The sequence below is a fragment of the Emydura macquarii genome, unplaced genomic scaffold, assembly GCF_026122565.2.
Source record: "Emydura macquarii macquarii isolate MOO-44397 ecotype Brisbane River unplaced genomic scaffold, CSIRO-AGI_Emac_v2 contig_705, whole genome shotgun sequence".
Lineage (NCBI taxonomy): Eukaryota > Metazoa > Chordata > Testudines > Chelidae > Emydura > Emydura macquarii.
Genome location: NW_027130842.1, coordinates 4,144,624 through 4,170,087, shown reverse-complemented (window position 1 = coordinate 4,170,087; position 25,464 = coordinate 4,144,624). Strand labels below are relative to the sequence as shown.

The window sequence follows — 25,464 nt, the reverse complement described above, 5'->3', positions numbered from 1 at the left end:
TTGACTTGACCTTGGGATCTCAGCTCAGGACAGGGATATATTTTCAATTGCCCAAACAAAAATCAGACCCGGTCTTGCAGACTTACGTGTGTGTGTGACTTTCAGCATGAGTATGCATGTGGACCTCTGCACGACTCCTCACATGCTTCAATTGAAGCATTTGTGTAAGACTTTCTAGAGTCAGTGCCACAGTGTGACCATTATTACAAAAATGCCCACAAAGCTTTTTTACAAACCCAGCATGCAACTGGTGTGTGATCAGACCCGCTGTGCCCATGTGTGGACGCCATTGGTGCCATGTGCAATGAATTACAGTTCTGGGGCCTTAACTTGCTGTTTGCATGTTCTATGAAAACTTGCTACTCCCCTGAGAGCTAACCAGGTCCTCCTCCCTGTTGGCTGGAACTTTAAAAACTCACTTTTTGTGTGTATGTACTTATTCTTGGGTTGCTCAATTGCTTTCAGGTAAACACATCCTGACATTAAATGTTGGATGTTAGCAGTAATTTTTAAAAATAGGAAATAAAATGGTATTTAAAATAGTTATTCTCATGTTAGGTTTTCAATGAAGACAAATATAAAAAATGACTGCTATTAGTATTTGAAAAATCCGCTGCTGAACATGACCAGTATAGATTTTTCATTTGTGCATAAACTAACTTCATAAATGGCTTTCATAACAAGAAAGCTAAATATGAATGTATGTATGTGACTGGTCATAGCAGCTGATGGCTCATTGGGAAATGTTGTTACATGTGGAAATCTTACCGCACTAAGATTATTCCTATGGCTAACAAGCCCTGGAGATAACATACTTAAGGCTCTATCTTTACTTTAAAGCTCTATCCATTAAATGTCTTGATTTATCACAACTCTAACATGTAGTGTTGATTCTAGCTATGAAAATCAAAGTTAGTTCCCAGTGCTCAGTCTCCCTTTTCTCCAAGCAGCTTCTTGAGTATCTGCATTTCTCTTATCTGGTTTCCAAGCAGATTAGGCAGTAGTTCAACTAGAGAAGGGAATTTTTGATGCAGACAGATGTCCTGTAGGGACTAGGATGAAGTCACTAAATGCGTATTATTTTGTCACCTAAAACAGGAACTAAAGCTAGACCTCAAGAATGGAAAGGCAAGTGCATTAACCCATTGCTGCTGCTAGCCCAGGTGAGTGAACAGCACTGAAAGAGGTCATTGTTCCTTAATGAGTGCACCAAGGCATGTCTTCAAGTCACCATCTGTCAAGATCTGTCTGACAAGCTCTCTGTTTATATTATATTTCCTCAGCAGAAAAAAAAAGCTGGGAATTCCAAAGAATATTCCTAAATAACCAAAATAAAATTAAGATAAGCATATTCAAGGTAAAACGGGGTAAATTTCACACTAAAATGGGTTAATCACGAGGTGTTTGTTGGACACTGTGTACAATGGCTGTGTCTTTATAAGCAACATTGTCTGTTCATATGGGGATGAAGAGCCACAATGTCTAGACAGGTTGAAATCTGGGGAGGAGATTCAGAATTTCAGTCCCTGTGACAATGGAGATCTTGTAAATCCAAGTCTGGGTAGGATGGAGAGAGAGGGGAACCAGGGTTCATGCTGACAGATCCAGTGGATTTGATTTGTTAACACTTATTGCGTCCATATAGAATGAAGACATCTTGAAGATCAGAAGAACTGTTGTGATAATCGGGCCTACAATTGTAAGCTCAACGGTAAAAAGTGAATGAAATTTCATAGTGTTTAAACGTTGCTAGGAAAAAGTGGAAAATTGAGTCTAAATTAGTCCAAAGAAAAAGTCCTACTGATATAACTCAGCCTATGTCCGCACTTGCCGCCAAGTTCGGCGGCAATCGATGGGAGCTACACCAACTACGTAGAGCTTCCTATTTACCTCCTCCTTACCGTGATGTCTTCAGTTCGCACCAACAGGAAATGCACTCCCGTCGATGCAGCGTTACTCCACCTGGCAGAGGTGGATTAATAACGTCTATTTCTGGGTCGATTGAACGGGTCTCCTTTTCCACTCAGTCGATCCGGATCAATCGATCTGACGGCAGCAAAGTTGCTGCTGTCAATCTAGACATAGCCTTAGACTGTGTTAAGATCATGTCTGGTAAACAAGGAGTAGAGGACTGGAAATCAAGGGACCAAAATTGATACTTTGAAGAATAGGCCTAATTGGTGGACAAAATAATGAAGGAATGGGGTATTCCACACATGACTCCCTTTTGGGGCTCTTAAAGAGAGAGATCTCGGGGAGAAAAATTTCCTACTGGAGCAAGCTTCATCATCATGACTGCCACCCTCACCATCTCCTGGGACCGTGGGCCTTTGTCATCTTTATCTTGAGAGATGTCCTGATCTGACCAGACCAGGCCTAAAAGAAGGACCCAGATGACACTGCCACCTGCACTGGCTCCAGCTGAATCCCAAACACCACTTGGGATGTAAGACTTCATATTCCCACCCCTGGTGCGTTTTCTTCCTTCCCTACCTTATTTTTTCTCTTTCTTATCCCTAACCTTTTTCCTTCTGTCTAATTAGAGTCTGGCTTAGCTGACCAAGACTGTACATTTTGCAACATTGCTGTAAGCTTGTGACCTGAAAGAGGCAGCTAAAAATAATCCCCTAAACAGCCCAATCTGATATGTTTGCCAGTTTTCAAAAAGGCTGATAAGACTACCTGCTAAGCTTGTGCTTTTCCAGCAGTAAATTGCAAGTGAAAATAACACTAGAGAAAAGCTGCATTTTCTATTTCTGCTATTCTTGTCTCTTCTCTTTTTTTGTGTATTTTGTCTTGTTTTGTCATCTTAGGAAACAGGATCAGACTTTCATGACGAGCAATAACAGCTCCAGCTCATCTCAGCTAACTTCTTCTTTTTCTCAAAAAGGCCAGTTTTAATGTTACGTTTGATACCATCTAAGAGATTGTCAAACAAGTGTTTTATTCCTTTAGACTGTCTCCAGCTAAAGGGAAAGGGAACAAAGGATGTTATTAAAAATGAAAGCCTTACATAATACTTTACATTTCAAATGCTTTTAACAGTTTTCCTTTTCTGTGTCTTTATTAAAGGCCTAAAAGGATATTTAATGGTGTGTTTGCCATGGTACTAAGCAAGCTGAGGTCTCTTTAGACCAAACCCAGAACCTTGTTTAAAACTTTAATGTTGGATAGTGATTGAGTTATGTTAACACCTTTGACTCTCTGGGCCTTCTCTTTGATCCAAAGTAATAGAACAGAACAGGCAGTTGTAAGCAACACTCAGCCACTTGCCACATTTATTTTCATAGTTTAAAACCTCCATATGAGATTTCATTAATTTACACGATTCAGAATTCTAAATATTGAAATTAATTCAATTTTAAGTGATAATTAGAGCTGGTCAAACTCATTTTTGCAAAGATGTTGTCAACATTGTTTCACATTCCTTTTGTCAAAATGTTAAGTCCTCATCAAAACACTGAAAACTGAAAAAATTCAATCAGCTCTTTAGCTGATCAAAAAATGCACAGAAGTGACAATGTAATCTATATTTTTTGTTTGTTGTCAAAAAAAAAATTAATCAAAAAATCAAATTTTGGAGAATTCAACCTGCTTTAGAAAAAACCTCAACTGTAATTTGAAAATATTTCTTCCTTTGATATCTAACTCACTGCTTGAATTAGTCAGTGTTATGGAAGCTTAATACCTATGTGTAATAACCACACCTTAAATGTAATCTGTCTGTATAAAAATTCTTCAGGTTTAACAACATGTGTTGAAGACCCTCAAAAACTAGCTGAGAAGGATAGTTAAAAGTATTTAGTTTAAATCTTACCACCTATGTCTTGCAGTACTGGCTCACTGTAAAGTGACAACCAAGCATGAGTTTAACCTGGTAATATAACCATCAACCACAGATCCCTCTTGGAGTATCTGTGTGGGGTGGGGGGATAGTCAGATGCATTTTTGACTGTATGACACAGTTCAGGAAAGATCTTAATATTACGTTATTCCATTTGGTATTTATAGTATTTATACCCAACAACAGAACTTTTTAACACCCTGTATGTCTGCTCCTGTTTACAGGAGTGCTGGAGAATTTATTTATTCCAACTTCTGTTTTTCATTAGGACCCCTATTCACCCAAAACTATGCTAAGAACTGTCCTCAGTAAGAATCCCAGTCCTCTTCTCCATGCTGTGTTCTCTCTCCAGTGCAGGGTGGCTTCTTTTAGTATTGGAGGAAATGGACTCCAATGTCACTCCTTTCAGGATTTTGATTCTCATACTTGATTGGTAGCATTGAGATTTGGACTGGCTGATTGACCAGGAAAGTCTGAAGCACCGTGCAATCTGTGCTAGTATTTTCCCTATTCAACAACTGCTCTTAAAGCACCCATTGCTAACTGGGACTCCGAACCAGGAAAAAGCAGGTGTATCCATGCAACTACCTTATTCAGAACTATGGATGGTCACCTACCTATGTATTAAAGGGCTGATCTAGCATGTCAATAGGTTTCTGAACGGAAAAAAAAAACCTCAGATAAATATTCATAAAGCCTAGTGCAACAGTCATTGAAATGGGAACAGATCTGCTGATAACCCTAAAGCACTTCATTTGTCTATTAAAAACCTAACAGTTTTACTTACATAGCTTCCTTCTGACAGATCAGCTAATCCATCAGTGAAAGGCTGGGCTGTTTCTCGATTGGTATGTACTTCGGCTCTGCTCATGGCATCAAACATAAACTGACCTGAAAATACAAGATCATGAATTGTAAATTAGTCCTTTAAATGGCTAAGGTAAGCTTGCGTGGTAGCAGCTAACAATAGTCACTTGACATTTTGTTGGGCATCCATAACAAAAGGTAACTTCAAAGCTTGGGCGTACTTTGGGAGGGCAAACTGGGGGTGCCCCCAAACTGCAAGCTTTGGCCATGTGCAGATCCATTGGCCTAACCTGAGCTGTTCCCCTCCCGCCCAATATAGAAGTAAACTCTGCCTATGCTTTAAAGTCCTTGTCTACACTGCCATTTTTAGCCACCAGTGTTCCTAGATGCACCAATGTCTTAGACATTGCAAAGACAAATCCAGTGATAAGATCAAAGTGTGTGTCTGCTCTGAGAAAACACTTGGTAGTGCCAAATTCCACGGTTGGGTCTCAATCACACAATAGCAAATGTGCTCAGTTTGTGGATTTAAAAATATGTTCTTTTTACCTGCCAGCCCTGCAAACTCAGCTTGAGATCTGAGTCAAGCGGAGTCATTTCCCTGGCATTTGGCTGGTATAGGGAAACCTCAGAACTATGGCAGTTTTAAATAACAGTATTGTCTAACCACAGAAAACAACTTCAAGAGAGGTTTTCTAGACTCATTTAACTTAAGCTTATATTCCACCATCCTCTTCTTGTGACAGAGTTTACTGCTTGATAGTCGCTGACTGTAGAGCGTGGTGAAGGCATATTTTTAGGAGAAAACTAGGTTGCCCCATCAGTAATTGGAGTTCTTCCAATATAACTTCTACAGATCCCCCCACCAGCTCCTCTGACAAGGCTTTTCTTAGACATAGTCTTTGTGCTGTAGTACACATGCATTCATACAACAGGGGCCCAAGTTAGGCAAACTACATGTAATGGTTCCTGGTCTGAGCATCTTAATACAAGTGCAGAGGCAATGTATTTGGGGAATCAGTTATTACCAAGTGATCTAGTTTGCTGAAGTATATAATTCTAAAGTATATTTTTAATAAAATCTAACTATTTTAGCACTTTGTTTTGACCATGCAGGTAAATCTCCCATTCATTTGCTCTTTTGTGTTAGCTGACATATGCATTGGAAGTATTCATTCTGCAGCAGGTTATTTTTAATACTTGTCATGTACAATGTGCATCACAGACATAGAAGAAAATGTTTGCTAATCAAAATAGACATAGGAGAAAAGGGGAAGGAAAGAGACAATCAAGTTCTAAAGTTATGATGTTGCCATTAAAGTTGAAGGGAGCGGGGGGGATTTCAATTATTTTTCTTACCCTTTTTGAGAGGGCACTTGTTTTATAAGAGTCTAAAAAAGGAAAATGGCAACTCTTACCAATAATCCTGCTCCTAATGTTCTTCTGTAGCTCACTTAAATGTGGTCTCAGCTGCTTCCGGACAGATTTCAGTGCCTCCTCCAGGCCCTCTGTCAGTCTGAGCCATGTCTGTAGTTTTACTTCAGTGAAGTAGGTGGAGGTGGGAAGTCCATCCTTCTGTTTTCCCAGCCATTCACTAAGGACTGATGATATTTTTATGATGGATGTTAGGCAAAACCTCACTGAAACTGGTAGATGTAACCATTGCCCTTCATTCAGTATAAATGTAAGAAACAATCAAGCTCTTTTGTGGAACAAATAGCTGAAACAATAGGGCCCACAGCAGAGGCTTGAGTAGATGTCGAACCATCTAGACGTAGGGGTTTCTCTGCAGACTGATAGAACAATACAGGAGCTGGGGTATGGATTGGTAGAGTTGTATGTCTGAGACGCAGCAAAAACACACAGGTGGACACACAGGCATTAAAGAAGTCTGCTGGATATTATTAGAGTGAGAAAAAAAATCTGAGCACATGTGCTTCTGAGCAGAGTACTGCCTGAAAGAGACTTGGACCCGTGACCAAAGAAACCATCTCCTGTTTGATTCCTACTGTGTTCAGGGAAACAGGACTTTGTACACTCTTTGTAAACAAACAGGATTGGATCAAAGAAACACCAGACTCCATCATCAATTTCTCCTCCTATCCAGGGGCGTGGGCAGAAATGTAACATTGACATTTTGTGCCCCTGCAGCTCACTCCCTCTCCGCAGCCCAAGGAGGAGCAGCTTGCTCCGCCCTCTCTGCCAGAGAAGTTCTGTGCCCCCAATTATTGGGGGACCCCCCCTTGCACTCAACCCTGCTCCTATCTGAAACAGCACGCGAGTCCCCAAACATTAGCTAACCACTGGTCAAAAAGTGGTAACGGTATCATGACAAGTTAATTTTGTTTCCTGGTTTTACTCCGCTGTAAATTTCAGATAGTTCTGGAGACGTCGGACTTTTGTTAGCATGGCTATAACAATGTAATTGATGCTAAAGTAGAGTGTGATGCCCTTTCAATAGGAAACTGTCATGGGGGAGGCACCAGCCATGGGCATTGCCCACCCATATCCCCTATTTCTGCAAGCACCAAGCAGGGCTTGCTCTGTGCAGCCCCTTGGGGGAGGAGAGGGGAATCTGTCCTTCCCACCTGCTGGACTCCTCTCCCTGGCTGAGGCTGGCATCTCCGGGAGACACTGGGTCCTAGTGCCTGTCATTGTCTACTTCTCCACCTGCTGAGTACTGTTTCTGTACAACAGTGAATGCCCCTGGGAGGGGGAAGGGAGGGCAATGGGAAAGAAAGGGGGATGGGATAGGGGATGGGGATGAGGCAGGGGACAGTCTGGAGACAAAAGGTGATGGGTGGGAAGAGGAGAAGGGGATAGGGTAGGGTTGCCACCTGTCTGGGTTTTACCCAAGCAGTCCAGTTTTTGGCTTCTGCATGTGAGTGCCATTTAGGGTGGCCAGGTGTCCGGTTTTCGGGACCTGGCTACTCTAAATGGCACCCGAATCAGAAGTCCAGTTACTGTGGGGCAGGGAGAGGCACTGGGTCATTAGTCCATGCCAGCCCTGCTCAGCTGGGGCAACCTCCTACCTGAAGGTGGGCTCCTGGATGATCCAGTGAGCGACTGAGAGAAGCGAGTGATGGGGCGGGGTTTTAGGGGTCCAGTTGGCAGCATTTAGAAAGGTGGCAACTCTACAGGGTGGGGAGAAGGGCTGGAAGCACAGAATTGGCCCCTCCAACAGAGATCAGATTTAAATTCCTGCACACACCGCGGAGCTGGGTGCATACAAAACAAGGATCTTGAATCATCTGAACATAGATGTGGCTGTAGCAGACTATCTTCTCTTCCCTCCCATTCCCTCTGCTCAAAGTATACTTTAAGAGACACCTACTCTTTGACCCCCTCTGGCCTTCATTGTGCTAACCTGACAGTTAGGCAAATAGCATTACTTCAAACCGTACTTAGCGGTTCCTAAAATGGAATTTTTAAAATATGGTAGAATAATGTAGCCAAACCTATAAACCTATATAATCGAAGGAGTTTCCACAACCTCCCTAGACGGTCTGTTCCATTGTCCCACTGTCTACAGTGGCGTACTGAGGGGCCAGCCCTTCTTGACACACAGGGGGCTAGGGGTGCAGGAGGCTCTGAGGGGTGCAAAGCCTCCTGTGCCCCCCGTCCTCCAGGAAGGGTTAGCCCGGAGTGCACTTACCTGCTGCTCCAGCCCCACAGCCCAGAGCCGGCTCAGATGGGGCGGCCTCACCTCTTGGCCTGGGGCGGCCGGGCAGGTCTTTCACAATGTGCGGGTGGGAGGGGCGTAGGAGTGGAAGCGGGAGCAGCTGCCCCTCAACCTCCTGTGCCCCCCATGCCCTGCCCGTCATGAAGGGTAAGTGCAGGGGAGGGGGTGCGCCGAGCTGGTCCTTCGTGACAGGAGGAAGGCGCAGGAGGCTGAGGGGTCAGCTGCTTCTGCTCCTGTGCCCCCCACTCCCCGCAGTGAAGGGCCAGTCCAGCCTCCCCTCTCCAGACCTGGGGGCTGAGGCTGCCCCCATCTGAGCTGGTGTGGGGCTGCAATGGGAGAGGTTGGCACCATGCACCGGGTAAGTGCGGGGAGTGGGGGGCGGAGGAGCTAAGCCTGCATTTCCACCACCTCCTCCCCGGGGTAACTGGGGGGTGGCACCAAAACCTCTCCTGACCTATGCAAATGTAGGCTTGGCCCCCCCGGATGCCAGAGACCCTCCATACGCCACTGTACAGTTAGGAAGTTTGTATCTGACGATGCTGTATTTGAACCATTGCCTCTTGTCCTGCCCCCTGTGGGAGAGAACAACTTTTTTCCATATTTTTATGGCAGCCTTTCAAGTATTTGAAGACCATGATCATGTAAATCTGTGATTTGATTTTATAGAATCACACTGGGTATTCAGTAAACCAACCTAGCCATCTAAAATTGGTCAAACACCAAAATCCTTCTTCTCTACACCTACTTCTATCCCTCATTTTCCAAAAGCAGGTTTAGAATCATTTTCTTTTGCTTTTATCAAATAATTCTCACATCACTTATGGGCAAAATAAGTCTCTTTATTTTTAAGGTGTAAATAAACCATTTTTCTCTTACTTTGGAAATATTCATTGACTCAGTTTCTCCAAGCAATGTAAAATGTGGCCAAATATCAGATGTGCCATATAGCTCCCTTTATAAATGTATGTAATAACTTTCTGTACTTACTGTGCTGATAAGATCCAGTTGCAATTCCTGTGGGAGTTCTGAAGAGCACACCAGTTAGATGAGTCAGCTGGGAAAGGACTTCCATCCCTGCCTCTGCAAAGTTCATTCTTTTTTCTAGTTCATAAAATTCTATATTACTTGCATCACTAAAATATTGCAGCTACTACAGTCCATTAGCCAGGTCTTTTTCTCCATGCTACTATAATTAATCTGAAACCAAAAGGAATCTAACCCTTTTTCAAGGCTGGATGAAAGCATCATGTATTTGTGAATCAACAATACTTTCTCTGGTTTTATCCAATTATATTTACGCTATATTTACGCATGGAATGAAAGATGTACTATATATCTTAACAAAATGACACTGTGAAGGAACAATCACATTCACTAACCTGGACATGAAACTAGAAAAGATGTTGTTTTTAGTGTGAAATCCCTAACGAAGAAAACTCCAGTTTAGCTTGAAAGTCAATGAAAAGACATACATGGAGCATTTGTGGGGACTCTGAGAAGAATGGAGTGAATTAAAGATGCACCAGCTTTGAGGGTCTTTGCATCTGATTCCTTCCAAGTCAAGAACAGCAGCAAACTAGTAGTGGATACTACTCCTTAGTTCTTGTAATGACCTGCCTGATGCCAGCTAAGGGGCTGACCCTACAAGGCTGAGTCAAGGGGAGGTGAGGGTGCTTAGCAGTGCTTGGAATTGCTCAGCTCCTTGCAAAATCAACCTTTAATACTCCCAAACAGACTGAGGTATTTAAAAATAATGAGATCAAGACAGAATGCATCAGCCTCTTCACTAAGTTCAGCAGCTGTGTGAATCTACTCTACTTTCTAATGGACTTGGTGCACTTATTTGTATTGTCATAGCACCTCGGAGTTTTAGTCATGGACCAGGAGCCCATTGTGCTAGATATTGTACAAACACAGAACAAAAAGACTGTCCTTGCCCCCCAAATAGAGCTGGTTGAAAGTGTTTTTCTCCCCTGTGGAAAATTTTGACTTTTTTCCAAAAACTTTCAGACAGTCAAATTTCCATTCTGAAAAATGTGGTTTGTGGAGCCAAATTGAAAAATAATATTTCAGCTTGGTTTGATGTTCAGCTGTGCCCCCCTGAGCCACCACTATGCCCAATGCGAGATGTTGTCGGATGCCCTATATCCCTCTTCTCCTCTATAAGCCAGGCTTCTTGGCTGAACTATATGTCCCATGATGCATCATGCTCATCCCTCGTTGCCAGAGTGGATAACAGAAGTCCCATACTTGGGGTGGATCATGAGAGATGTTGTCTAGCGCTGGAGCTTGGCCCACAGAGGAGAATGGGAACAAGAGGCACCCAAACAACAACACCCACAAAACTGTGTTCAGTTTTCAGGTGTTCAGATTTTTTCAACAAAGTCAAAAGTCCCCACAGAAAGAAGACAATCTTCATTATGATGTAAACTCAATTTTCTGCCGATATCAATTTCAACAAGTGCTAGTCAATAGTGAACAGGGGCGCAGTGGAGTGGGAGATTCTCCATCATGACAGAACTTCAAACAAAACTGACCTGATGCTGCCAGAGGAACAAAGATGTCTAGGTGGCCACCTTCCTCTGGAGACATGACCCAACCTCCTAGCTTCTCCCAAAATTCTCTCACTTCAGGACTCAGTATATTCTTAATACTGATTCTGCAGCCTGAAAAACATTTAAATAAAAGCCAATGAAAGAAATAAAATTTCCATGAGGGTTTTCATTCTGCTCAAAGATTCTTCCTCCTGTACTCATAACACCAGGGCTTAACACAGTCTTCCTTCAAATCTCTTTCTTCAGGGCAATGTGCTAACTTTCAATGCTGAGAGATTTCTTGTCCTTCATTTCTTAGGTTCCTTCTCTCTCTGTGTCCCCCCTTCTCTAAATTTATTTTCTCTGTACCATGTGTTCTTTCTCTCTCTCCCCTCTTATCTGGCTATTATTTTTTTCTACAGTCCTCTGTGTCGGCTTGTTTCTCTCTTTTTCTCTTCTTCCTTTAATCCCATATTTAATCTCATGGTCAGACCTTTGGACACATGATGCCAGTCCATAGTAGCTAATATCCTTTTTTATGACAGCAGAGATGGCTCTACCATCTCTTTCAGTCATATTTTCTCTGGCTTTTGACTAATTTCCAAGCCCTGGATCCTGCAACCTTTTACATCCCGTGACAAGCCCTGTTGACTACAATAGAAGGTACAGGGGTCCACCTGCCAGAAACACATTACAGTTAGATCAGTGCAAAATTTGCTAGCTTGATTAACTTTTCATTTTCATGCTGTGGCCCCATTTGGACTATCAAAGCGTGATGTGGCACTGACATGTTCCCAGTCAGTCAGTCTCTCTACTTTTGAATCTAGCTCCTACCTTGAAGTAAATTGATCTCTCTGGAGTCTCCAGTGCTAAAAATGCCAATACTCTTTGCTTTTTGGCCATCCAAAGCCTTTTCTATGTAAAAAAGAAGGCTTTCCAATGTCGTTCCACTGTGTTCATACAACACAGGAATCACCCCAGGTTTGATGCTGTCCAGCACCATCTACAGAAATAAATCAGTTCAGAGCTTCAGTAAACAAATCTGCCTTTCTCAAACTGTGAGTCCATGAGAAAAATATAATTCTTGATCAATTCATTATACATTTGTAGAATGCATCACATAATATTATAATTATATTACAGATTAATAATTAATTACACATAGAAATCTGAAATTCTTTATTCAGCTTTGTTCTATGGCCCCATAATGCCAATGGATGTGAGATGATAACTCCAACCGCCTTTATGAAAGGAAAATATCAGCTAGGCCTCAACCTACAATTTGTTGTGCATGAGCCGCTTGGCAGGTTGTGTTCTGTACAGATTCAGCCATCCATTCACATACAGTGAATTTTAGGATCAGAGTCTTAATCTTTATCATGGAACAACAAAACATTGCTTGGGTGGTCAGCTTAGCTTCCTACTTATTTCCCACTGATTCTTTGCTGAAACTCAAATTATATATCAACATTTTAAATAAATATAAAGGAATGACTGTTTGAAAAATGTCATCTTCTGGACTTTTATTTGGCTAGCTATAACACTGAGCATTTTACACAAATTAGTACCTAAACCATATGGTTTGGTTTTGCTTTTTTTATTTCAAGCCATAGTGCATTAAAAAATTCGCAGCCACACACACACGCATGCACACAGACAGACAGCATTTTTTAATATTTCATATTAAACTATGAATTTCTGTATTAGGTAATATATATAAAATGAATCTCTAACTGACATTATTTTAATCTTATGTTTTCCTTTGTTTTTCTTCCCGTTACAGTGCTCTCTCACTCAGACCCTAATCCTCAACACACTTAATGGGACTACTCCATGTGAGCAAAGTTAAGCACATGTATAAGTGTTTGCAAGACCGGGGCTATAGTAGTCTCAAAGAAGGATGCCTTCTTTGCAGGACAAGGATGAAAAGATTGCTGTCTCTGGTACACCTGGCTGCAGTGTGGGTGCACAGAACCCAAGGCACTCAAAAAAGAGAGAAGATTTAGAAGAAATTCATACCTCATATGCAGGAATCTGGGATGATATTAAGACCAGGTATGGCTCAAGTGGATATGCAAAACCGCTGTATTTTTGGTAGACACTTTGACAGTGTTTGTAAGGTGACAAAGAGTAGGATCTGCTCCCAGTCACATTCAGTCTACAGAAGGAAAAACAGAAACTCGTTCTTTTTTACTTTAATGCAGAAATAAAACATGATGGTGTGAAAATACCTATCTAAACCTCAGTTACATTGAATAGACATGCTATGTTGTGTTTTGTAAATACATTTACAGCAACCTGTATTATTCTATTCCGTGCCTGCTGAAGACCATCACTTCTGAGAGAAAGTGACCCTTAATCACCCAGTGTCTACTGAGATCATTGAGTTCCAAACACCCATAGTTCAGCCACTTGCAGTCTTTTTTTGTTTATTTTTATGCTACGTCTTAGCAGTGCTGGTGAGAGGGAAAATACTCCTCAGTGCCCTCATTTGTTCTGTGGTGAAAACAGGATTTTAAACTTACACTCTCCATATGCGTAAAGAACAAATTAATCATTTGTTCTTTGTAAGTCCACATAAGAAAATGAATTTTCAGGAGCTTCTCCCTAAGCCAATGGAAAGTACAATTCTGGACTTCAAATTTTTATCATTAACCCCCTACCCAGGCTAAGCATGAAATGGCTATTTCAAGGTTCCCATTTTATTGCTAGATTAGTGGTTCCCAACCTGTGGCCTGGGGGCCAAAAGTGGCCCACGTGGGCTTTCAAAGTGGCCCGCCGCTCCCCTCCCACTGGCTGTAACAGGGAACACGGCAAAGCGCTTGGCTGGGTCCATAGGTGCTGGGGTCCCTGCTGGAGCCAGAAGGAGGGGAGCCCCATCCCCCTGGCTGCAGAAGGGAGCCACTGCCTAGGGACCCAGGTGAAGCGCATGGGGCTACAGGGACAGGTGCAATTTCCCTGCTGCAGCCCTGGAGATCAGTGAAGAGGCAGCCTCCTCGCTGAACTCCTTCCATCTGGCTGCAGTGGGGGGAGGGGGCCTGCTGGCAGAGACTGCTGGCCCTTCAGGACTGTAAAAATGATATCTGTGGCTCTTGAGCCAAAAAGGTTGGGAACCAATGGGCTAGACCACCAACATGTTGCAGGTGGCATGCTGCACTGTGAGAGAGCCCCCTAGTCTCTTGTTCTCCATATCTTTTTGTTGAACTTCAAGGTGGTGGTTTAAGACCAGATCTGCTGATCCTGGGCCCCCACATGTCCAAGAATGGTTGCTTCATGCCACGCCGGGCCCCAGAGTCTAGAGTAGGAAACTAATATTTCTGGCCACACTCTCACGCAGAATACCAACTTTCTGCCCAACCTCAAGTTTCAATGCCCTCCTCAGGATTACACCCAAGTGATATCAGTTAAATGGAGGACTTTGCATGGGCCAGACAATCGTCTACAAGCCAGTTCATGGAGTTGCTCCTTCCAGCATGGAGGAAGAGCAGCACAGCTTTAAGAGAGGGAACCTATGTGGTAATTATTTAGAACTAATGAATAGAGTTGAGCTCCATCCAGGTGTCAGTGTGCCAAAAGCCACAAAGATCTGCAGTTTTGTGTGCTGTTTCCTACACACGATGTATTCTGTCACCCTTATGAATCATTGCATTTGGGATACCATTTTCTATATTGTGTTGGGAGTATTGCCAGCATTTTGAAAATTGTGAGTCCTGCTTACCTTTTGGGCAAAGTTTTTAAGGAGGCCAAAACAAGCTGTTTCTCTGCTGCTAGATTAAAGTTTGATATAGATTTCCTGTCTTCAGAAAGCAGCATTGAAAGAGTATGATTTGAAAGAGCACTTTTTTCCTGAAAGCATTTAAACAAAAATGCTGAGAGAAATATGTATGATGCAGTGTAATAACATACAGTTCAGTAATAACATAATGGAGCAGTTAAGAAATGCTGTCTTGCTTCTACTGGTAAAAAATAACCCTTAAACTTATTTTACTAATGATAGCGCGTTCTCATTGATGGACACGAAGTCAGATTTATTTAACTGAGTTACTTAGACGAACAATACTTCAGAATACCACTCTAACAGTGGTTCAAACACAATCTTGTAAATTGTGTAATATGGAAGCTTCCTACATGGAGCTCCAAAATGATGCAGGGATTCATCAGTATTATTTATAGTGGAGGGTGAGAAGAAGATTGTTGAGTAGCATATTCCTGGGACTTCCATACAGACTTCATCTAAACTTTTTTACTTTCTGTTTTGCCAGTGCCCCACTTTGAATCACAGAATATCTCAGCAGATATATTTCAAGACACAAAGAAAGGTTTATTGTACTCAACTGCTTTACAAACTGGGTGACAGACTGAATCCAGCTGTAATCACAGAGTACAGTTTAGTTCAGTATGAAATTATCTGTATCAAGAATAAATCTGTATGTTTGTTACTTTTGATTTCTATGACAAAGACCAGGTCCTTTAGGGTATTCTAGTTTTTTAAAAGGGTCGTTTTTACTCAAATCTGATAGTCTCTTCCTTCAGTTTTAGCAGTTAGGTTTTTTTTATGTGTTTTGTATATGTGCTTTGAAATCTTAGTGTATTTTAAAATTATAAGTGATGACTACAAATGCTTTTTCCAATAGAAAATAAACTTACTAGGAAGTAAAATATTCTGTGCCATGACTTTTCTCACTTTTTTACTCTGACACCCAATCAGTTTTAGTTATGAGATAACAGAGCCCCTTGTAGATGCAAAGATCAATCCTGCGAAGTCATAAAAATGTGAGTAACTTTACTTATGTGAATAGTCACACCTCTACACTGCCAAAAAAAAAAAAAAACCTGTGGTAGCAAGTTTCAGAGCCCAGGTCAACTGACTTGGGCTCATGGGGCTTGCACTACTGGGCTGAAAATAGCAGGGAGGGGGAGGATCTCACAGCCCGGGCTCCAGCCTGAGCAGGAATGGCTACACTGCTATTTTTTGTTCTGTAGCATGAATCCTGTGAGCCTGAATCAGTTGAGCTGGGCTCTGAGACTCGCTCCCGTGGGTGTTTTTTTGCAGTGTAGATATAACCTCAATTGCTCATGAGCTTAAGTCTTCGAAGGAGTGGCTCCCTCCCATCAACATATACTAGCTGATCAGTATCTTACACTTGCCAGCATTTATTATAACAACACCTGCCACATATTGTCACTGTGCACCATTCTGAACCGATAGTGAGACAAGTATAACAGAATCTCTGTGCTTTATCATATATATTTCAGACAAAAACATCGTCCACATATTTTCAGTGTCAGCACAACTATTATTTAGGGTCTTACTCTCCCAGCCTTACTCATGGTAGATAGTACCTTACTCCACAAAGTACTTGTTGGAGATCAAAAGGTGGTAGTCGTGAGTAGGATGAAGCATGAATGAATAAATACTCAGCATGAATAAAGGTGGCAGAACCAAGTCCACAATAAACAGTGGACCATGTTCTGTGCTGACTTCAATGGGATTAAATCAATTAAATGAGTTTTAATTGCTTCTAATTAAGGGGAATATACTTCCAGTAGTTCTAATTCAAACAGGATCTATGTATTAGAATTGCCGACAAATCTCAAGATTCAGCACTTAATGCTTGCACAAGAAAAGAGCAATGTAGAAAGGAAAAAAATACAAGTAGATCTGGGGGGAAAATTACCCTATTTAGTTGCAAGGCTGCCTGTAGTCTAGTCCGGTCCTGGATTATCTGGGCCCGACTTTGTGATTGTGATTTTAAGAATCTTGAGCTCCAAATCCCACTCATCCAAGGCAGTCGAGCTTTGAATAACTCCCCTGAAAAACAAGCATCACCAAACGCTGCTGTTTAATCGCATGTGTTTCAATTGATGTGTAAGTACACACTAACAGGAGAAACAGTGCAGTAATTAGGGAAATAATCCATTTAAAAATAAGCATGCTAGTTTTACACAGCAGTCTTTAGATTTCATCTAAACAGAGCATCCTGCCTGAAAAGTCATACTGATTTTGGCAAGAAATTGGTCATTCTACTAAAATAAAGTTGTCTTGTCTTAATACCTGAAACGAAAGTGGTATTGAGAACCTGAATGGGTCAGAAATAATTACTTCAGTTTCAAAAAATCATAAGAATGTTTTAGCAGTCATGAGATTAAAAAAAAATTGGGGACTGTTTTTATTTGCCTTCTGATTTTTGAGGACTTGGGATTCATATTTTCATGTTTTTGTTTCTAACCAGAAAGGAAAACTGAGATTCTCACATAATCACATGATTCCAGGTGCTGGGATTTAGGAAAAATGCCAAATATGAGATGTGAGAGAAAACTGGGACATGACAGCACTGAAGGTGTAGTCTCCAGGATCTCCATGAATCCTATATTTAATAGTGACATCCTTTCAAAAGAATACTAGTGAAGAGTGGAGAACCAGGCTTGCTGAACAAAAATTCACAATCTGTATCTAATATAAAGTACACTGATTATTAGATTTGTAGACAAAAATCTCAATGTGTGCTATGCACTGTTCAAAAAAAAAGTCTGATATAGAATTCCAAGGAAATATTTCTGTTAGTCTTAGGTTTTAGTTAAATAATTTTACACAACCTAAATTTTGACCTAAACTTGACCAAGGACTCCTTTAATGTTTTGACTCGATTTTTAGGTATAATTAAAATTCCTACAGGACGCTCTGGTACTAGGCCATTTCCTTTCAGACCTTCATTTTCCTAAACTGTAAAACAGTATGTGCCAGAATGGAAAGAAATTGGGTCAGCCAACCAGCCATTGACAGTTTGAAGTTTCTATTATTTCCACAGTTGAGATGTACTAGAAACCCCACTGGACACTATTAAACATGAATATTTTTATCCCTTTGCTACAGGCATGTCAAATATGACTAAACTGTCTCAAAGAAACCAAATCTATCATTATATTTACTATTTTCAACTCTTACCCTTTTGATATTAAAAATTAATAAAAAAAAAATCTGCAAAAATAAGTTTTCCTAAAGAAAAGGTCTTGGACTACTTGAATATTTTAGTCTGATTTACTCCTTTCAGAAGGAAGAAGTCGTTATTTTAACATTAATCTAAGAAGAAAAAGGTAGTTATTTTAATACCACTGACTCTTGTGTAACACTAATCTCTCCCGAATCATTTTTCGTAGCCATTTTTCTCTTAGCTTTTCTTCCTGCTCCTCATTTTCAGCTTTTGGTTCATTGAGGGTCCCATAGATTTCAGTGGCTTCTCTTGGGGTGAAGTAATCTAAGCGGGTTGCACAGGCAATATAATGTTGCTTCCAAGCACTGTATTCATTGTCTGCTGGAGTATAGGGCAGGAACCATCCAAGCTTAACACATTTTGGCATCCACAAACAATCCTTAAAATAAGAAGGCAGTAAAAGAGAGATGATAAGCTGTGATTGAGGACAAATAGCTTTCTATTTAATCAGGGACATGGTCAAAGGGGGGAAAAAGCAGGGACATCGTACTCCCCCTCCCTCCTCCCCCCCAAAAATTGGGCAGGAGTCCAGAACTCCTCTGGGGCCACAGAGGGGAGAGCCAACAGCTCCTCCGGGGCCAGGGCCGCAGAGGGGAGAGAACCAGCTAACTCTTCCGACCCTGGGACTGTGGGGGGACAGCCAGCTCCTCTGGGGCATCAAGGGACACAGAATATGCCCCTCCAAAAATGGCCACATTTTTATTCCTTTGCACGCCCCTGTATTTAATAAATCTTGGGGTTTCATATTGCCACCATTTATCTGAATATAAATCAAACATGGGACCTCCAGAAATCTGTTACAGGGTGATTTCTAATTTTTATGAAGTCCCTATGCATGTCGTAGGTGCTTTATAGAACAAATAAAAATACAGGATCCCTCTGTCTCAAAGAGCTTGCTGCAACATTTTCTTATATGCAGAGGCTGGCACTGTTCCTGAGGATGAATAAATACATGATGTCAATGAATTCAAGTAAGAGAGGTGCATTTTGTTTTTGTTTTGTTTTTTAAAGGAGGGGGGAGGGATGTTTAATTTTAAAATTCTTCATCTGGAAAACTGCAGATAAAGGCATTTTCTTGTCCCCCTGATTGTCATAATGGATGAGAGAATTGGGGAAGAGAAGTAGGCTAATTGTTGTCGGAAGTGAGCAACTTCTTAAGATCAATATTTCTTTTATTTTAATTTCTATAAATAGTATCACGTCTATGCTATACACTATGCATTTAGACAGATCATAACAAATGGTAGCATTGTGGATATTCCAAAATGCTAAGCCCTGGCTTTATCAGTATCCATACAGCAATCCCTATAAATTACAGAGTTTAGGATAGCCAGCTGACTACATAGCTCTAAATTACGTATTGTGTTCTGTTGTTTGATGTGTGCATTTAAAGACCTAAGACAAAGGAGGGTTCAGAATAGGGGCAAAGCACCAGAATGAAATGGTAGAATGAGAATTAGCTTCTGACTAGAGAAAATATCAGTGCCTTTATGTGTAATATACATTAGTGATTGAGATGTTCTTGCTAGGGTTAGATGAAGCTGGGTACAAAAATTCTTTTTTAGAGTGAATTAACTAAAGCAAAGTTTTAAGGGTTATTTTGTCAAGTGTGTGAAGGAGTTGAAAATTCTGGTAAAGAAGATCTTTCCAATTATTGTTAAAAATGTGCTAGCCAGATACATGAAATGCTTTAGGGTTGAGCACTTCGTGATTGCTGTACCAGATACGAAATTGCTTTGGCAAATTATGCCATTTACAACATGCAGTTCCAGATTTCCCATTCCATGTATGTAGTGTCCCTTAAAAGCACTGTAAATGTCTAGTTACAGGTCCTATTCCTATCAACGTCAATAAGGAAATTATTATTGATTACCATGGGAGTGGGTGGGACCAGGCCCACAATGAACAGACCTGTTCAGTTATAAATTTCCAATGCCAGTTGACTTGGGCAGAAGCACACAGCTCTCTGGGGCTGAGAAAGGAGAAGATGTACAGAGATATGAAACGTGGAAGCACTCTGGTGAAATCCACTTTGGTCACTGGAATCCTCTCTGCAAACCAGTTTTGGGTAAACCTGTGAAGAGACAGATATTCAGCCCCATAGCACTGGAGTCCCACCCTGGTTAAAATCCTGTTGAGATTCTATTCTGCCACCCTTTTGGTCTTCCCCTTCAGAAAGCCTGTGATCTCTTTGAAGAATATTGTCAGGGGTGAAGCGATTCCTATGAGGGCATCATTTGCAAAGTACTTTGGGACCCATTGGGAAAGGATTAAAGGTGTGTGTAAATCTAATTAGTTGGCCATTTCTCTATTGATAGCATCGCATCTCAGCGACAAAATGCATTTTGAGGGCAAGTCTAGACTTTTATGTAAAAAGGAGCATTGTTGTAACTAGGTATGTTTTGCACAAAAAACCCCACTTATACTAAGAGTGGTCATTTCTACAGAACCACTTATGTGCATTACAGCACTTATATTACTGAGGTTGGTTTTTTTGCTCTGCAGAAGACTGGAAAGAGTTGAAACTTTGTATTTGTAGTAGCCATTTTATATTATTGATTAGTAATCTAGTAGGTCAGGAGTTTAAGAAAGATGACTCTTGCCAATAAAGAAACAATTAGACAATTTTCCTATTATCCTGGGCCTGTGTAAGGAATACGTAAATCAGTCCAGATATTTGGATGGGAAATGACCAGGGAAAGAGTTAAAGATCTCTCTCATTTTTAATAATTAGAAGTGGACAGGAAACAACTCTGCAAACCCTTACTCACACACAGACCAATAGAAATCAATAGGTCTAGTTTACATGTGTATGCAAGGGATGGCATGATTAGACCCTTGGCTTGTAGGAGCTGACTAAAACCTGGTCCTGTGAGATACAGAGCACCCTCCGCTCGCATTAGGACCTGATGGGAACTCAGTGTGTTCAGTACTTTGCAAAGTTAAAGCTCTAGGACCTGATTCTGTTATATATAACATGGAGCAGGCTGTTTTGACCACATGGAAGCACACTGACTCCAGGCAAAGCAGTCTGCCCACCTTATAAATTGCAAGAGCCATGTCCTAGATGGTGAGCTCTTTGAGGCAGGAAACCTTGTCTGCTCCATGTTTTGCACAGCACTGTGTACATGGACTGTGCTCACCCAATAATATACAATACTACTATACTAGGTGGAAAGGCAGTAGAGATTTTTTTTCCCCTTATTTTCTTACTGATGCAAGGAAAAGGGGAAAGGATGGAGAATCTGGAGCCTCAGGCCTAAACTAGACAAATATCTATACAGACTGTCTGACATACACACACTTTTGGTACAATGTTAATGTTTAGGTCTTATAAATTTGACAGTGTCCTTATTAAACCAACCTAATAGGACCGTCTTAAAAAAGAAAGATACGATTTCAGGCCCCAATCTTGCAATTGAATCCATCTGGACAGACACCTGAACTAGTGTTAAACTGTCATGAACTTCACTGGGATTCTGCGTGGTCAAATCTCATTGCAGAATTGGTTTGCTGTGTGTCTTATGTGACATCCATATTCATACATACCTGTTTAGAAAGGCAACACTAAGCTAGTCCTTAACAAACTTACTTCAGTTGTGATTTACTGCATCTCATCAATATTGTGTGGAGAAACTGTTTGCGCTGCTTGTCTGTCCACAGATCAAACCAGTGGCTTATAAGACTAACTCTTTCCTCAAAGAGCTGAAAGAAAAGAGAGTATTTCCATATCTAGCTCAGTATGCCATGCAGCCCTGTACAATTCTGAGGCACATATAATGATGCTCAGAGAAGTGGTGTGGCCCCAGTAGATAGAAATTAAATTGGCGGCTTCTCTATACAGCAAGTGTGAATCTACAGTGCACCAGCTTGCCCACACAGTCATGTCCTATGCGGACACTGCTACAATGCAGTGGGAATCCTGGACTCAGCATACCATGCTTTCAAGCAGCAGCAGTGACCACATGGGACATTACTGCGTGGTAAGCTGGTGAGTTGTAGATACACACCCTGGCTTACTCTGCAGTAACTTGCCATGTAGACAAGTGCTGGGACTCAGGAGACCTACATTCTTGTATTCCTACCACTGCTTCTGCCACTGACCAGCTTTGCGACCTTGGTCAAGTCACTTCACCTTGGGCAAGTGCCTGTTCACTTCCTATCATCTTTCTGTTTGTTTAAGCACTCTCTCTTACTTGGTGTCTTTACAGTACCCAGCCCAGTAGAGACCAGATCTCAGTTGGAGTCTTTGGGCACTCTTGTAATACAAAAACAAGCAGTCCAAAGGGGAGTACCATGATGGAGAAGTGTACTCATTGTTCTTATCCCTATGATGTTTGGTTAAACTGTCTACTATTTTATGTATTTATAGAGCAGCAATCACTGCAATGCCAATGACTGATGTATTTCTCTCTCTAACAATCTTTGAGAATGACATTTGTGACAGAAGGCAGACATTGATTTTTGCCCTTGGCCCTGGGTTCTGTGGGAATGACCCTCTCCCTTAGTTCAAAAGCCCTGTACAAGAGGGAGATCAAACTTAGCTGCTCTCTGAGTGTACAGTCCACTTCCTCTCTTTTCTAATTGCTACTCAGCAAAGGTCTTTTATTCTTGCCTCTGCAGGTAAAATGAGAATTTCTGAGTACATCAGCCTAGTACCAGGCCACAGCAGTGCCTGTGGGATGAGGCTTTTGGGGCATGTAGTCCCATTTAGTTAAGAGCAACATCAGATTTGATTAAAGGGAAAAAATGTTTTATACATTGAAACATTGTTTTAAAATCAGTAATTTTTTAAAAATTAAAGAAAGGAAATGCCCTCTTACCTGGCTACTGTTATAAATATGGACATACTGCTTACTTACTGCTATAAATAGGCCTCAGTCCTAACAGGCATAATACTTACTGCTGTCAGAAATCATGGCAGTAAACACTTTGCTTTGAGGAAGTAGTTTGTTGTTGTTTTATTATTTCTTTCTATTATAGTAGCACTTAGAAGCCAAGGACAGTACAAACATATAACAGACAGTCCCTACCCCGTTTCTGTTAAATGACCAAAGAAAATAAAGATTCAGCAGTTACACGACAAGGAGATGTTAATGTAATATTTTTTAAATGTGGGGTTTGTTTCTGATCCAATTTGCATGCATACGCATCAGTGCATGTATTGCAAGACCTTTCCTTGTCAATGCTTGTGCAAGTGGGGGTTGAAGGTGTTTCGGGATATATGGCAATGTGCACCAATGCCTTTCATGATCAGTGAGCCTATGAAAACAACTTCTACCAGAATGCAACTTACCTGCTTGTTGAATGATTTGTTTGTGAGAGGTGTCCAACTGCTGAACCTTGTGTTCAACGTTCCAGTGGTCTGGATTTTACTGGAAAACTCTCTGATGGACTTCCCTGTGTTTTCTGCAAGGAGCCCATAGCGCTCGTGTTGCCATTGTTTAATAGTGTGGGGACTCGGTGTTATATGAGCTGTGGTCATGGTTGCCGTGATGCCTGGTTACACCAACTCCATTGGAGCCACCTAGAAATTCAGTGAATTAAAGAGATATGGGCAGTGACCTAACTAATTCTTAGTAAAGATGAGTGCAAACTGTAGAGTTGAAACTTGGATTCAGATCTGAAGTCCAGTCCCAACTCCCCCTGTGCTTAGTGGGGCATTTAGATCTAGAAGTCTGTTTCCATTTGATATATTGTTCATGTCTTAAAAACACCTTGCTGTCAATCTTCCATCTTGCAATCTTACCTATATTTAGATCAGGCAGCTGGGTCTTTACCCAGTGTGTACATAAGCAGCAGTATATACATAGGCAGGCCCTATGCTCAATCCATGATTTCATCAGATCTCACAACTGAGATTGAGGCTGGTCAGTAAGAACCTAGAGGGGAGACTTCCCAACACATCCAAGGTACTGAAACAAGTTCTATTGACTCAAGAGATAGCATTCTGCCCTCTGTCATATGAACCAATGATCTGGTATGACTCATAACCCCCATTCTTGTGTGGGTGCCATCTTCCAGAATTCTACTCACTTCAAATTCCCTGTCATTTTTAATACCTTTAAAATTAAAGTTGGGCTCATGAAAACTGCAAAAACTGTAATCCTGGAGCTCAATGGATTTTATTTATTTTTTTAAAAAATTATTTACCAAGTGTTTGCTAGATACAGGATGGGTTGTTGCAGTGCATGTTTCCCCCACATCTGCATCTCAAGTGCTGGAAAGCTGCCTGCTCAGTGCTTTGTCCCTCTCACCACCACCAACAGGACCAATTATGGTGAGGATACTAGATTTTTCTCTAGTTTATGGACCCAGTAGTGCTGTAGCTAACGCTAGGTCTGTTTGTGTCCCTCTCCCCATCCCTTTTACGTCTGGTCTTTCTTGAACAGCCATTAAGATGGCAGTTTGTCCCTATTTAAATTGTGCTATTAAAGGTGTGCTGAAATGTCATCTCCCCCCCCTTCCTGGCCTGCAAATTATATTTTCACTTTCATTTCGGTGCCAGTTTTCATTTTAAAAAAACCCAGCCAAACCCTCACAACTTCTCTGGCAGAGGAATGTAACTTTCTTGCCCTCTTAAAGTTCTGATCTCTAGCCTCGGCTACAAATCAATAATACACATAGTACCCAGGGATTATGAAAAATTTAAAATGTTCATTTTTGGTTTAGTTTTGAAATCTTTACTCCTGTTGCTCTGCAACCTGATGATTCAGGCCTGCAGGATATTACTCTCAGCCCTTTCTATTACCATTAACAAAATAAAATACAATTCAAGCTACTTTTTCCATAGAACAAAAAGGGAGTTCATAGTCTATTGAATGCTTTACCTCTAGGAGGGGACACGACCTGCTTTTTCCTTCTGAGGACGTTGCTGGAGACCTGCAGTGGAAGCTGGAACTACTGCTGCATTGGATGAGGATCAGTGCTCCCCCATCTCCATAGGAACTGCACAACAAGCTCCACCCTGGGCTCCCAGCCAGAGCCTGGCTCAAGCTCAGCTGCCTTGTGTGCGCCCCTCCCCTATAGGAGAAGGACATGCGGCAAAGATTCCAAGATCAGTGTGGGATCACTCTTATTAGACTGGCAACTTGCAGCTGCCCATACACTGTGTAGTGAGGTGGGCACAGAGCCACCCCTTATAGTCCCACTGTAACAGGGCCTTTACCCCACAGGGCAGTGACAGTAGAATTGGGCTGCAACAATTCTGAATGGGAGCGGAACAACACTGGAATGTCCCATTGCAGGGCAGACCCAATACAGAGCAGCATAGTGTGTACCAGTTGTACCAAACTGCTTCCACCTGCGACCCCATTTCTCTGCTGCCCCCCCAGGCCACAGCATCACGGTGGAAGCTTGTGTGCAGGGCTATTTGCCCCCCCCCATCTCACCCGATGTTCTCTGTCCATGTTTAAAACATGTAGCAGGATTTGGGGTCATGCTGCTACAAGGCAAGAGCAACAATTCAGCTTGAGTATATGAAGTGAACATTTTGTAGGGTAGGCTTGTGCTTGTTCGCTAAGGGCCTGCTGTGTCAACCCTGACTCCAGCAGTACGTCATCTTCAGTACTGAAATAAGTATAGTAACGTGCTCCAGAAAAGCTG

General features: G+C 41.6%; 1 protein-coding gene across 1 annotated transcript in view; it reads right to left on the bottom strand.

Moving 5' to 3' along the window:
• Nucleotides 1–24,802, bottom strand: part of ECT2L (epithelial cell transforming 2 like) — a 46,685-nt gene extending 21,883 nt beyond the window's left edge. Inside the window, exons 1-13 of the mRNA XM_067542330.1 lie at nucleotides 24,690–24,802; nucleotides 23,156–23,386; nucleotides 21,452–21,564; nucleotides 19,771–19,933; nucleotides 17,986–18,238; nucleotides 16,546–16,679; nucleotides 14,586–14,713; nucleotides 12,887–13,025; nucleotides 11,702–11,870; nucleotides 10,871–10,999; nucleotides 9,321–9,434; nucleotides 6,070–6,252; nucleotides 4,632–4,735 (exon numbers count right to left, since the gene is read on the bottom strand). Of these exons, the coding sequence (XP_067398431.1) occupies nucleotides 4,632–4,735; nucleotides 6,070–6,252; nucleotides 9,321–9,434; nucleotides 10,871–10,999; nucleotides 11,702–11,870; nucleotides 12,887–13,025; nucleotides 14,586–14,713; nucleotides 16,546–16,679; nucleotides 17,986–18,238; nucleotides 19,771–19,933; nucleotides 21,452–21,564; nucleotides 23,156–23,344 (1,818 nt within the window). The 5' untranslated portion in view covers nucleotides 23,345–23,386; nucleotides 24,690–24,802. The remainder of the gene's footprint in view (nucleotides 1–4,631; nucleotides 4,736–6,069; nucleotides 6,253–9,320; nucleotides 9,435–10,870; nucleotides 11,000–11,701; nucleotides 11,871–12,886; nucleotides 13,026–14,585; nucleotides 14,714–16,545; nucleotides 16,680–17,985; nucleotides 18,239–19,770; nucleotides 19,934–21,451; nucleotides 21,565–23,155; nucleotides 23,387–24,689) is intronic.
• Nucleotides 24,803–25,464: the final 662 nt, after the last annotated feature.